The sequence below is a fragment of the Ursus americanus genome, chromosome 37 (assembly GCF_024610735.1).
Source record: "Ursus americanus isolate L20-20 chromosome 37, mUrsAme1.1.p, whole genome shotgun sequence".
NCBI classification, from domain to species: Eukaryota; Metazoa; Chordata; class Mammalia; order Carnivora; family Ursidae; genus Ursus; species Ursus americanus.
The window spans coordinates 11,143,431-11,156,507 of NC_142163.1; the positions used below are offsets into that span (position 1 = coordinate 11,143,431).

General features: G+C 33.1%; 1 protein-coding gene across 8 annotated transcripts in view; it reads left to right on the forward strand.

Moving 5' to 3' along the window:
* Positions 1 to 13,077, forward strand: part of LOC123789893 (ubiquitin carboxyl-terminal hydrolase 9X-like) — a 155,263-nt gene that overhangs the window by 70,263 nt on the left and 71,923 nt on the right. For all 8 annotated transcript variants that reach the window (XM_087859321.1, XM_087859327.1, XM_087859322.1 and 5 more), the window contains exons 15-21: positions 3,512 to 3,599; positions 5,868 to 6,210; positions 7,382 to 7,477; positions 7,958 to 8,169; positions 9,538 to 9,778; positions 10,100 to 10,249; positions 11,048 to 11,168. In XM_087859321.1, the coding sequence (XP_087715447.1) occupies positions 3,512 to 3,599; positions 5,868 to 6,210; positions 7,382 to 7,477; positions 7,958 to 8,169; positions 9,538 to 9,778; positions 10,100 to 10,249; positions 11,048 to 11,168 (1,251 nt within the window). The remainder of the gene's footprint in view (positions 1 to 3,511; positions 3,600 to 5,867; positions 6,211 to 7,381; positions 7,478 to 7,957; positions 8,170 to 9,537; positions 9,779 to 10,099; positions 10,250 to 11,047; positions 11,169 to 13,077) is intronic.

Sequence of the window (13,077 nt, forward strand, 5' to 3'; positions counted from 1 at the left end):
TAGTAACTTATTAAAACCCTTTCCAACTTTTATACATGGAGATAAAAATGAGCTCTTTTGGCCCCTTCTTGGTGAGCTTCATATGCCTCAGTATTCACTCAATCACATTTTTTAAATATGCACCAACAAAGTATATAATACAGTTCAACTTAGTTCATTAGAATGGATCCTTTGCAGTAATTTGCACTTATTGAGCGTTTTAGATTTTCATTTCTGGATGAGGATTACAAGGACTTACACTAATTATAGAACACATGAAATTGATTTAGACCTGTGTTTTCTATGGACTGACACTGCATTACCCCTTCCCATTCTCTGATTTCATTATGTTACTTGACTGTTTTCAGGACTACTTGCCAACTTAAAGTTCTCTTTGCAAGTGTCATTCAACAAGAATGCTTTGATAGAATGGCATGTCCTGATTCAGTTCACTTAGTAGTTCTTCCTCATTTCTGCATGTGAGCCATGAAGAACTTTTAGATATTTGTGGGTATTGTAATTTAAAAAGTATTTTTACCTAGTGTTAACTCATTGTATTGAGCTCGTAACTCCTTGGAGGCCTACAGTAGGAAAGTACAGGATGAGACGAACATCATAATGTCATAAGGTGTTTATAAAGACGTATATTGGCATGGCAAAAAGATAAAGCCTCACTAGGTCAATCTGTAATACTTAGAGCAACAAAATAATGATACTATGGATCATAGCCTTTTCAGTATATAAGTGCTTGAGTCCATAGAGATACAAATAAATAAATGAAGGAGAATGTCAACTAAAAGTGTAGGAAAAAATACCAGATGAAAAAAACTAGTGAATTAAATTTTGATGAGGACCAGAATAATGACATAGTATCAGAATATCATTCCACAAATTATTATATCTTTTGTGGTATTTGTCAAAAATACATAACATGAATGTAACTAGAGGTAACATGAGCCCAAATTAAGTAGCATTGGACAAGTAGCTTTTTTCACTTTTTTTTTTTTTTTTAAGATTTTATTTATGTATCAGAGAGACAGGGAGAGCACAAGCAGCAGGAGCAGCAGGCAGTGGGAGAAGCAGACTCCCCGCTGAACAAGGAGCTCAGTGCAGGACTGGATCCCATGACCAGGGGTCATAACCTGAGCCGAAGGCAGATGCTTCACCAGCTGAGCCACTCAGGCACCGAAAGTAGCTTTTTATTCTTTAAAACAGTCTAACAAGATAAGAAACATGAAAAAGAACTAAGGAAAACTCTGGGTTTAAGGAAATGACCTCATGCGATATATGAGCCTCAATTTGATTTTGGACTGGGAAAAAAAAAAAGGAAAGCATAAAGGACATTATTGGGATTGGGTGTTACTGGGATGAAATTAAGTGTAGGCTGTGGATCAGATAATACTCTTTTATTGATCTTAAAATCAGATAAGTATACTATGGTTTATGTCTTTGTTATTTGTAAAGATAGTTTTAAGCAGTAAAGTAACTGGAGTCGTTTACCTTCAAATAGTTAACAAAACTAACAAATATATATGTATATATAATAGAAATCCTGATAAAACAAATGGGCAGAATGTAAATAATTATAGCTGTCTGGGTAAAGAATAGCTCGTTGTATTACTTTTGCACATTGAAAACATTATATCAAAAAAGAAAGTTACACAAAGCTCTCCTCTCCTCCCACTAATTGATCCAAGTAAACACACATTTTTAGACAAAAGTATTTAAGGTATAAATACAAAGGAGCTAAAGTGGTGGTCCAGAGTTTAGTCTCATAGAACTCACTGTTCTGTAAAACCAGAAAACTTATGTATAGTGAGAAAAATTTTTCTAGAATTTTGGAATCCTAAGGTTTGATGCACTTGATGACTCTCAAGAAGAAAATTGCTGGCAGATACGCTTACTTGTAAGGGAAGTACAAAACGTAATATGCGGGTTTCCTTTATTTACTGAAATTCATTTAACATTGTTAAGCATTCTCTATTATTCATATTTTAGCAAGTCACGGTTTTACATCCAATTGCATTTCATTCTGATGTGGAAAAATCTGGTCATTTGGAAAACTTGGGATGCCTTTAAGAATTTTAAAAGGATTAGAATTCTTTGGTATCATTAATGACTTAATCAAGTTCTAAAAGATAATATAACACATCAGTACTTATTAATAAAAAGGAATTGTAAATTTTCTCAATCCTTTGAAACTTGTTTCAAAATTTTGAAATAAATGTCTTTGGTTACTGAGTGGTTGACCATGCTTGCTGGAGGCAGTTTATTGCCCCATATTCTGTTCTGCATACAAACGAGCTTGGTTCCAGGCAGAGGGCTTTATCCAAGCCTTCTAATTCTTTTGTGATGTTCTTTTGCCTGATACTGAATAAACAGACTTAGGAGAATTTTTTTTTTTTTTTTAGGAAAGGTTTTTGTATTGTGAGTCTGAGTTGACTTCTTCCTTTTTGAATAAAACATCTCAAACACAAAATAGTATACATAATATTTTTAGGACAGTCTGTACTTTTTAATCTGTTTCCTTTGCTTTTTCACCAACTCTGAGGATTTTTCAACTAGCATATATCATGTTAATAAAGGAAATCCAGAGTACTTACTAATTTTATGTTTGGTTTTGTTTTTTAATAATATTTTATTTATTCATTTGACACAGAATGAGAGCACAAGCAGGGGGGAGCTACAGGCAGAGGATTAGGGAGAAGTAGGCTCCCTGCTGAGCAAGGAGCCTAATGTGGGGCTTGATCTGAGCTGAAGTCAGATGCTTAATTGAGCCACCCAGGCGCCCCACTAATTCTATGTTTTAAAAATAGGATTTCCGGGGCGCCTGGGTAGCACAGTCGTTAAGCGTCTGCCTTCGGCTCAGGGCGTGATCCCCGCGTTCCGGGATCGAGTCCCACATTGGGCTCCTCAGCTGGGAGCCTGCTTCTTCCTCTCCCTCTCCCCTGCTGTGTTCCCTCTCTTGCTGGCAGTCTCTCTGTCACATAAATAAAATCTTTTAAAAAAATAAAAATAGGATTTCCCACTGAGGCTAGGCCTAGTTATATTTGTTTTTGGAATGATATTGGGAGGGTAGGTATTTTGAATATCTGAGGCTCTTAGAGACATTGGTACTCCAGTGCTGGAGTACTTTGATAACTTTATCAAATATAGTAGTGCCTCAGTCACCCTAATTTCTATGAGTGCCCTTAATGATATTTTTTACTCTAGAATGCTTTCCCTGTGAGAAAAGTTTTAGTATTAATGGGGGGAAATGAAGGGAAAAAATCATAAACTTTATTCACACGTTGCCTCAGTATATATGGAGAATGAAAAGGAGTTGTGCTGAAAAATTTTTAATTGCACATTCACTGGGTTTTATTTTCCTTTTGGCTACATAAAATGTTAATTTTGTGGGGAAAATTGGATATATGTCAATACCACTATTATAGTATAGATTGCCTGATAATAAGTGATTTTGACTTTATAATTTCCTTTAGTACTATGTGGATATACATGTGTATTATGCATAATTTTTGTTAATTTGCAGACCATGAAGACTATGACCCACAAACTGTGAGGCTTGGAAGTAGATACAGTCATGTTCAAGAAGTCCAAGAACGACTTAACTTCCTTAGGTTGGTTTTAAGCAATTAGTGCTCTTCTCTTTAAGGCATAGATAACAGATGCAGTATTAATATTCATTATACCTGTATGTAGTATGGCCATTGCACCCTGCGGCTGAATATTTCTCACATAAAAAGCATTGCCAAAAGTTAATGTAACATTTCCTTTGTGTTCATTTTTAAGTACTTTAAAATTATTTGCTAAGCTTTAACTTTTGTCTTTTTTGAAGACTGCATTTTAAGTTTCAGAATATAGTTTATATTTATGTTAGAAATAAAAGTTTATTCATTACACATTTTCATACCTCGAAGTATAAGACAAAAACAGTCAGCTCTAGGGAGCTACACTTTCATTAAGGCTGTTGTGGCAGTAAGGAACAGGGTTTTGGTGTCCTTTGGATGCTTTGTTTATTCTAACAGTGGCTAACAAAAGTTAATCTAAAGTTATATGTAATAACATTCAGATACGGGTAAGGAAAAATTTCCTCTCTTTTAAAAAAACAAAACTACATATTGTGTTAAAAATTGGTCAGTATGTTTCACTTTTAATGACGGGTGTGTGTGTGGATATGTATATATAGCTTAAATAATGAGAGGTCTTAGGAATGCAGTTATCAGATCCTACCAGAAAAAAAATTTTAATCACAAATATTGTAAGAAAAAAATACTGAGACTCTTTTTCATAAAACCTGTTGCATTTATTATTTTCATATATTAATTTTGGGAAATTTTCTCTTTGGATATGTTGTATATATTGTATTTCTGTTACTGAACTGTGTCCTAATTTATGGAGAACTATTTAGATTGACATATATTCTGTTTTCTAATTAATAATATGTCGAATTGATCTCATCTTCTCTGGTACAAGTGTTTATATCATTTGAACTTGAGAAAATTCTAGTTATCAATTTTATGACATTTACTTAGAGTGCCCCCCTTTTATTAAACACCTGGTTAAAAGGACAAGCTTCCCTATAGTGTGCCATTGTTGTTGATTCATGTGTATTGTATCCGTTAGGTCTGTTGGCAGAGAAAAATGGTTTGGAATTTATCTTCTCTATTAATAAAGATTAGTATCTAAAGTCCTTTTATGGCTTTTACTCTGTAAATACTTAGTACTGCAGTTCATTAAAGGCAGAAGAACTGAGACTTAATGCTAGCTGTATATTTGACTTTGCACCAATCATTTTAATCTTTATAGCAACTCTGTGAGGCATTGTTATTCCAATTTGAAATAAGTCTGCGATTCGGGCGGGCAAGGTAACTTGTTTGAATTCAGATAACTGCGTGTGATAGAACTGGACTCCTCATCTAGTGGGTCTCTCACTTTAAAATCTGTGGTTCTGTAACACCAGTACTCTGGCAGACTTATTTGGGAGTCTTAGTTTGAAAAGTTATGCATTTTACTGCAAACAATAATGCATTTTTTGCATTTTACTATTTTGGACCTTATGTTGTTCAATTATATATGAAGATATGAAGGATTAGATAGGATTAAAAGCTAAAAGGCCTCTTTATACACAGATTTAGAATTAAGGAGATGTTGGGGAACATATAATTAATACCCAAAAGAAGAACCCCACAGATGTTAAGTAAATACATCACAATATATTGGACATGATGCCACTATAATTTTGTGAAACAAGAATTAAATGCAGAATTATTCAGATTAAAATTAGCTTCTGTTTTCTTTCACTGTTATTCATAGAAACAGTGAACAGTAGATGGAGGCAACTTCTAGCTAGAGGAAACTAGAATCTGAAGAAAGAAACTACTTAAAGCAGACGCATCATAATTTTACCTTATAATGACTTAATGACTTTAATAATCACAGAATTAAAAAGCCCTGGAGAACACTGCTAAATATTATACTAATGATTACTGACCTAGAAATGAGCTTAAATAACATTCACTTACCTCTGAAAGTTATTTAGTATAATATGCCAATTTTAGTGAAGCCATGTAAGTTTAGGAAACTAAACCAGTATCTGGTTTCAAATGCTCATCTTGTAGAGAACAAGGAAGAAATTTCTAACATTTAGGTGAAGTCACATACCTAAATTGTTGGCTTTTTGCAGTTGCATCAGAAATATATGCCTGTTAAATAAATGAGTTGTTTTTGTTTTTCTGCTGTTATATAATAACAAATTCTTTTGAAAGAATACCTCTTTAATCTGTAGTAAAAATTTACTTGTGATAAATGTAACTTCAGGCATATTGAAATAAATTGTGTTTGAGGGTTACGTAGATCTAATTACTGATTTTTTTAATTTTTCCAAGATTTTTATTGAAGGATGGCCAACTATGGCTCTGTGCTCCTCAAGCAAAACAAATATGGAAATGCTTAGCAGAGAATGCAGTTTACCTTTGTGATCGTGAAGCCTGTTTTAAGTGGTATTCCAAATTAATGGGGGATGAACCAGACTTAGATCCTGATATTAATAAGGACTTCTTTGAAAGTAATGTGCTTCAGCTTGATCCCTCCCTTTTAACTGAAAATGGAATGAAATGTTTTGAACGATTCTTCAAAGCAGTTAATTGTCGTGAAGGGAAACTAGTAGCAAAAAGAAGAGCCTATATGATGGATGATTTGGAACTAATAGGATTAGACTACCTTTGGAGGGTAAGTGAGAAGTAGGAACTCTTGTTTGCAGACATTGTACCTCAGGTTGTTTGTTTAAATATACTTAAATCATAATTTGCCTGTAAGTTATTTGTATTTATCCTGCTTTTGTGTTTGTCATAGGAATCGGGGGGGAGAAATTGTTCGTCTTTAGCTTCTTCGTCTGTTTGCCAGTGGCTTAGGGTTTTTTTCCCTCAATTTTTTCTTCTACCATCTGCCACTGTTCTTGTTTGACTTAACCCAGAGTCTTTTCAGATGTACGTGAATGTACCATCCATTGTCTACCCACACATTTTTCACCTACCCCCTCGTGAAAGTTTCTTTCTCTTTTACTTAAGTGTTACGTCTTGGGAGTTGTTATTGTATGTTTAATGCCAAAATGAGTAACGGACAGAAGAGAAGACTCTTATTTGGGAGGAATTTTGAGTTAATACCTTTATTGACACTGTTTAATTTTTGATCAGTTAAGTATTTGGGAGAGAAAAGTTTATTTAAGGTTAACTTTGCCATTTGGTAGTGTAAATAAATCATGTTGCCATCTTAAATCTGATCTGTTAAAAGTTACATATTTCAGGGGCGCCTGGGTGGCACAGCAGTTAAGCGTCTGCCTTTGGCTCAGGGCGTGATCCTGGCGTTCTGGGATCGAGCCCCACATCAGGCTGCTCCGCTGGGAGCCTGCTTCTTCCTCTCCCACTCCCCCTGCTTGTGTTCCCTCTCTCGCTGGCTGTCTCTATCTCTGTCGAATAAATAAATAAAATCTTTAAAAAAAAAAAAAGTTACATATTTCAAGTCTTACTATATTTTTGTCATATTGCATTTTTATTGTTTGTATTTTTTTGCAAACTGTAAGTAGACTAAGATTTGCTGTTGTTTTTCATTAAAATCAGTGATTTTCAAATATTTTTAAAAAGCAGTAACCTCTGTAATAAAAAATTATATAATACCAGTTGAATTACTCCTTGAAAATCTCACAGCTTGTCTACCAGTTGTAGAGTTAAATAATATTAATTAAAATTTATTTTATCCTATTCATTTTTAAGCAGATTTCTCTATTCAGAACACCTGCATTTTATAAATATTAATCTTTTATTTTCAGGTTTATTTAAGTTTCATTTAAGTGCCAAAGTAAAATAGTTTTGAATGTTACTAATACTCTAATTTTTGGATCTAGGTTGTGATTCAGAGTAATGATGACATTGCCAACAGAGCTATAGATCTCCTTAAAGAGATATACACAAACCTTGGCCCCAGGTTACAGGTCAATCAGGTGAGGTTTCAAGTACATAAAAACTTCCACTTCAGCTAGGTCAGAAATACTCTTGTGTTTAGAGGAAGCTTTTTAAACTTATAACTAGAAATTAATTTTTTAACTCTTGTCAAAAATTAGGTACTTAATCCACATTTGTCCTTTACAAAATACTAACTCAAAGAATGTTGGTTTGGTAATTACCATTAGGTGCTTAGTATTATTTTGAACAAAGTTATTTATTATTTATGTTGAGATAGCCCAAAGTTTGAATTACTTGACACTTAGTCCCAAACGTTTTTTCTTGTTGTTGTTTTTAATAATTGGTTTAATTGCCTTTTTTCTTGTTATCAGCTTCCTTCTGTGCATTATATTACTGGATGAATATGTAATTGATAGTTACCTACAAGTTGGAATTTTATTTTACTTTTTTAGATTACTGACTGCCATATTTGTTTTTGAAGCAACTTAAATTATCTTTCCTTGGCCTGTTATTTATAGGTGGTTATCCATGAAGACTTCATCCAATCTTGCTTTGATCGTTTGAAAGCCTCATATGATACATTGTGTGTTTTGGATGGTGATGAAGACAGTATTAATTGTGCAAAACAGGAAGCCATTCGAATGGTTCGAGTATTAACTGTTTTAAGGGAATACATAAATGAATGTGACAGCGATTATCATGAAGAAAGAACAATTCTGCCTATGTCAAGGTTTGTAAGAAATTGATCCACTAGTTAATTTGCAGTCATTTATTATTTTCCTAGCCAATTAGTTAGGAAAGTAGTGAAAGTAGGAAAATTTTCATTCTGGATTTCTGTGTCCTATCTTTTAAAAATATTTGCATTCTCATAGGTGTATTTTTCTTTTAAGTAGAAAATTTCTATTTATATTTTGGTTAGGCATTATCAGTCATTAAATACAATTTTTCTTCTTGTCTTTTTTCTCTTTGCTTTGTTTTCTTTCTTCGCTTCCTGCTTTCCTTCTTGTCTTTTTGTTTGGTTTGGTCCAAGCTATTATCACCTACTAGGTGGGGATGGTATTTTATAGCTGCTGTGTGTTTTTATTTTAATGATATTCATTCACACTAGTAAAAATAAAATTCTTAAAAGCTACTTATTTAATAGATAGGAAGAAGAAAGTCTTGAAATGGTTTTTGCTAAATTTTCTTTAGATTTGGGAACTACTGTCAAATAAATAATTTACTAAATTATATATTTGTATAATTATAAGTAAATTCAGTATTGCAGTATAAATCAGATAATCATAAATTAAGTAGATAAGCTAAATTATTTAAAAATAGTTCAAATGGCATTTTTAGATTTGGGGAAAGTTTATAGAGTAAATACAGTTAAATTTTTTTTGTGATCATTTTTATAACTAAAAAATGTAAAATGCTTCTTGAATATTTTTGTTTTGTATCTTATCTGTGAGAAGAGAGTACTGCAAGATAAGTATTTTTGAGTGACTTTTGTTACTAAGAATTTTTGTAAATGTGGGGCACCGGGTGGCTCAGTTGTTAAGTGTCTGCCTTCGGCTGAGGTCGTGATCCCAAGGTTCTGGGACTGAGTCCCGCATCGGACTCCCTGCTCCACGGGAATCCTGCTTCTCCCTCTCCTACTCCCCCTGCTTATGTTCCCTCTCTCATTTCCTTTCTCTCTGTCAAATAAATAAATAAAATCTTTTAAAAAATATATATTTTTTGTAAATATTTAATGGAAACATGCATTTTAACTTTTCTGTTGATACTTTCAAGTTAAACTCTATCTGTTCTATCTTTGAAAATATTCTTAGTGTATTGAACTTTTCTAGCTTAAAATTAACTGATGTCTATTACATCTTATCATACAGTGGAAATCTTTGGTTCTCTAGCCATAGAAACAAAGATTAACCACAATGGAATATAATATTGTATTTCCAACACTAACTATAATGTTCATAACTGACGAAAATAAAAAAATTATTTTTAATATTCCTCATAATAAGAAAATAGTTGTCCCAGCTTCATGTTGTTGGTTGTCTGCTGAATATGATTGTACTTTTTTTTTAATTTCTAACTTTTTTAATTAATTTTTTTTTAGAGCATTCCGTGGTAAACACCTCTCTCTTATAGTTCGATTTCCAAACCATGGCAGACAGGTTGATGACTTGGACATATGGTCTCATACAAATGATACAGTTGGTTCAGTACGACGATGCATTCTCAACCGTATTAAAGCAAATGTAGCCCATACAAAAATTGAACTCTTTGTGGGTGGTGAACTAATAGATTCTGAAGATGACAGAAAGCTAATAGGACAATTAAACTTAAAAGATAAATCAGTAAGTACATATATAATTTCAGATACTCCCAAAGAATTAAACATTGAAACTGTTTTCATTAATTCAGTAAATATTTATAAAGAGATTTATGTGTGGTCTCCTCCATTAAGTTTTTGGATTATTATGCTGAAAGGGATAGGTATCATGATACTAGTATAGTGAAGAAAGTAAACTACTAAATGGTTTTTTTGAACAGTACTTTTTAAATATTTCTAAAATTAAAACATGAATTATTTCCTAGTCTTTTGGTATATCAAATTTCTGTATTTTGTGGAAGTATTTTCCTTTGTCTTTGCTACTAATATATTCTATCATTTTTAGGTAATTACAGCTAAACTTACACAAGTAAGTTCCAATATGCCATCAAGCCCTGATAGTTCTTCTGATTCTTCAACTGGATCACCTGGCAACCATTGTAATCACTACAGTGATGGTCCCAATCCAGAAGTGGAAAGTTGTTTGCCTGGGGTGGTAAGTTAACTACTAACTGTGAAGCATTACACTTTCCTCTGCAGATACAAAGAAATGTATGGAATGGCTCTTTTTGTAAGCAGTTTTCAAGTTCATAGATGCAGCAAATGCAAATAAATATATGCAGTTAACTATTAACTTCTGGATGGATTTTTTAATTGTTAAAATTTAAAATAAAATTTCTTCACAGATAGAGTATTATGTTTGTGTAGAATCTGTTAACAGTTGAACTGTAACATTATTTTTATATATAGCTGTAGGAAATTCTACGCTAAGTCTTTTCTTTGGAACTGATTTTAAAATATACAATCTGCTGTCTTTCTCTAAGTCTTAGTAACATTTTTCATACCTAAGAAATCAATAACTGCTTAATTTCTTCACATTTTCTCATCCCTTCAGCTCTTAAGAATTGTCACAGCCTCAGTAACCCCAGCTGCTTCAGTGTTAGAAGGATTTGGGTCCTTTTAACAATGAGATTAGAGATTTATCAGCAGTTTTCTACCCCCCAAAGGATGAAGTCCATTTTGTATAAACGTCTGAGTGCTATGTGAAATTTATACAACTGGTGCAAAGAAATTACTCCAAAGTAGTTGGAAAACTTAATAAATTTTCAATCTTAAGAGATCAGTGGATTTGTGAAAGTGAAAAGATGAGGAAGGCAGATAATTTCAGGTAGTAAAAATGCAAAAGATGTGATAGACGGAAAGCTTACTTGGGGTTAGTGAATACGTTTTTTTTTAATAACAAAAACCTTTTAAACTTGTTATAGCTGAATTTTTTTTGTTTTCTGTATTCCAGATAATGTCACTGCATCCCAGATACATATCTTTCCTTTGGCAAATTGCAGATTTAGGCAGCAATCTGAATATGCCGCCTCTTAGGGATGGAGCAAGAATACTTATGAAACTTATGCCCCCAGGTAAGGAAATTGTCCTGACTTTCCCCCACCCCCACAACCCTCTTCCCCTTGATGTTGCAAGTGCATAAGATAGAATATTTAACATAGGACTGGCTGGCTCAGATAGTGGGAGTGTGTGCCTCCTGATCTCAGGAGTGTGAGTTCAAAGCCCACTTTGGATGCAGAGATTACTTTAAAATTTAAAAAAATAAAAAATTTTTAGCATTTAATTTTTAAATTAGTTTCAGTAGACTAATGCAGACAATTCAGAAAGTTAAGATTCTTGATAGACTACGGTGAAGTACAATGAACTGCTACCTCACCCCCCCATGCTCCATTTCCCTTTCAAAGAAACAACCATTTTCAGCATTTACCTTTTATTATTGCATATGCCAAATGATCTCTAAAGTATATGTTCATATTATGTTTATGTCATTTGGGTATTATATACTTAATGTTAGACAAAAATGTATTTCTTATTCTCTCATCCTTTTTTGGTCATCTCATACTTTTTGCTTAAATCTATATAAATCATTTACATTTTCAGAACTGTAAATACGTACATATCTGGCTTAGTAAAATATGTTACTGACATTTTAAAAAGAGTATTAAAATATTTTCTTTTTTATTTTATTAATTTTTTTAGGTTTCTGTTTTAATTCCAATGTGGTAACATATAGTGTTACTTTAGTTTCAGGTATATAACACAGTGACTCAACATTTAGGTGAAAATATTTTCATTTCACAGGTGGTTCACACTTGTTTATTCTAGATTTTAAAATTCTGCCCTTATATTTACTTATCTTTCTATGGCCTTTATTATTAAGTTTCTCACATTCTGTCTAATAATTTATTAAAATATTTTCCACATAGTCATAGTTGTATCTTACTTTCTTTGGAGTTTCCTCCTTTTCCTTTAGTGTGTTTTTTTTCTTTGATAGTTACCATTCTGGACTTCTTTGTAATAGACTTTCTTTTGATGGATCCTACTGTTTTCCTTTGTGGTGTTTCTTTTTTGGGTCATTTCTCATTTTGTTGAAGCACATCCTCCTAATAAAGGATACATAAGGGGAAGCACAATTTTTTTAAAGATTGTTCACCTGAGTACAACTAAAATCTCACTCGCAGCAATTTGTATTTTTTCCTTTTGTTCTTGTTTTTTACATCCAGTAGTATGAACATAGAGTTGAAGGTTGAATGTTTGTTCCATTATAGTTCCATAACAGTGTAGGCTAGTGGGAAGACTGAGCTTTCTGTTTGGAAAGGTTGGGATTTTTTTGTTTTGCTTTTCTTTGAGTTCTGAAATCATATGATGAAGTGCCTTGGGTGGGGGGGTGGATGTGTGTCTTTTGTCGATGAGGGTTCAGTGGACCTTACTGGTGAAAACATTAATTTTTCCTTTTTTTCTTCGTGGCCTTACTTGTACTTTTGAAGGTTTTGTTTGTTTGTTTGCTTACTTTAGAATGTGCTGTTGTATATTTGTGTAGAATGTTGCTAAGTCTGTCTTACTTACAATTTTGCCTCTCACTTACTCTCTTTAGCTTTCCTTTTTAAAAATTTATTTGTGGGGGGGCGGTGCCTGGGTGGGTCAGTCGATTAAGCATCTGCCTTCACTTCAGGTCATGATCCCAGAGTTCTGGGATTAAGCTCCACATTGGGCTTCCCACTGAGCAGGGAGCCTGCTTCTCCCTCTCCAGCTCCTCCTGCTTGTGTTTTCCCTCTCTCTGTCAAATAAATAAAACCTTAAAAAGGGGAAAAAAAAAAGATGAGAGGAAAATCTTTAGAAAAAATATTTGTGCAGAACTCTTCAGTTGACTTTCTTTTAGTTTGTAACTTTTTCGTGGTCTCTTTTTTCTGTTACTACTTCATAGAGTTGTGTTTTTATTTTATGAACATTTTACAGTGTTTCTGCTATATGTTCTGCAAAACC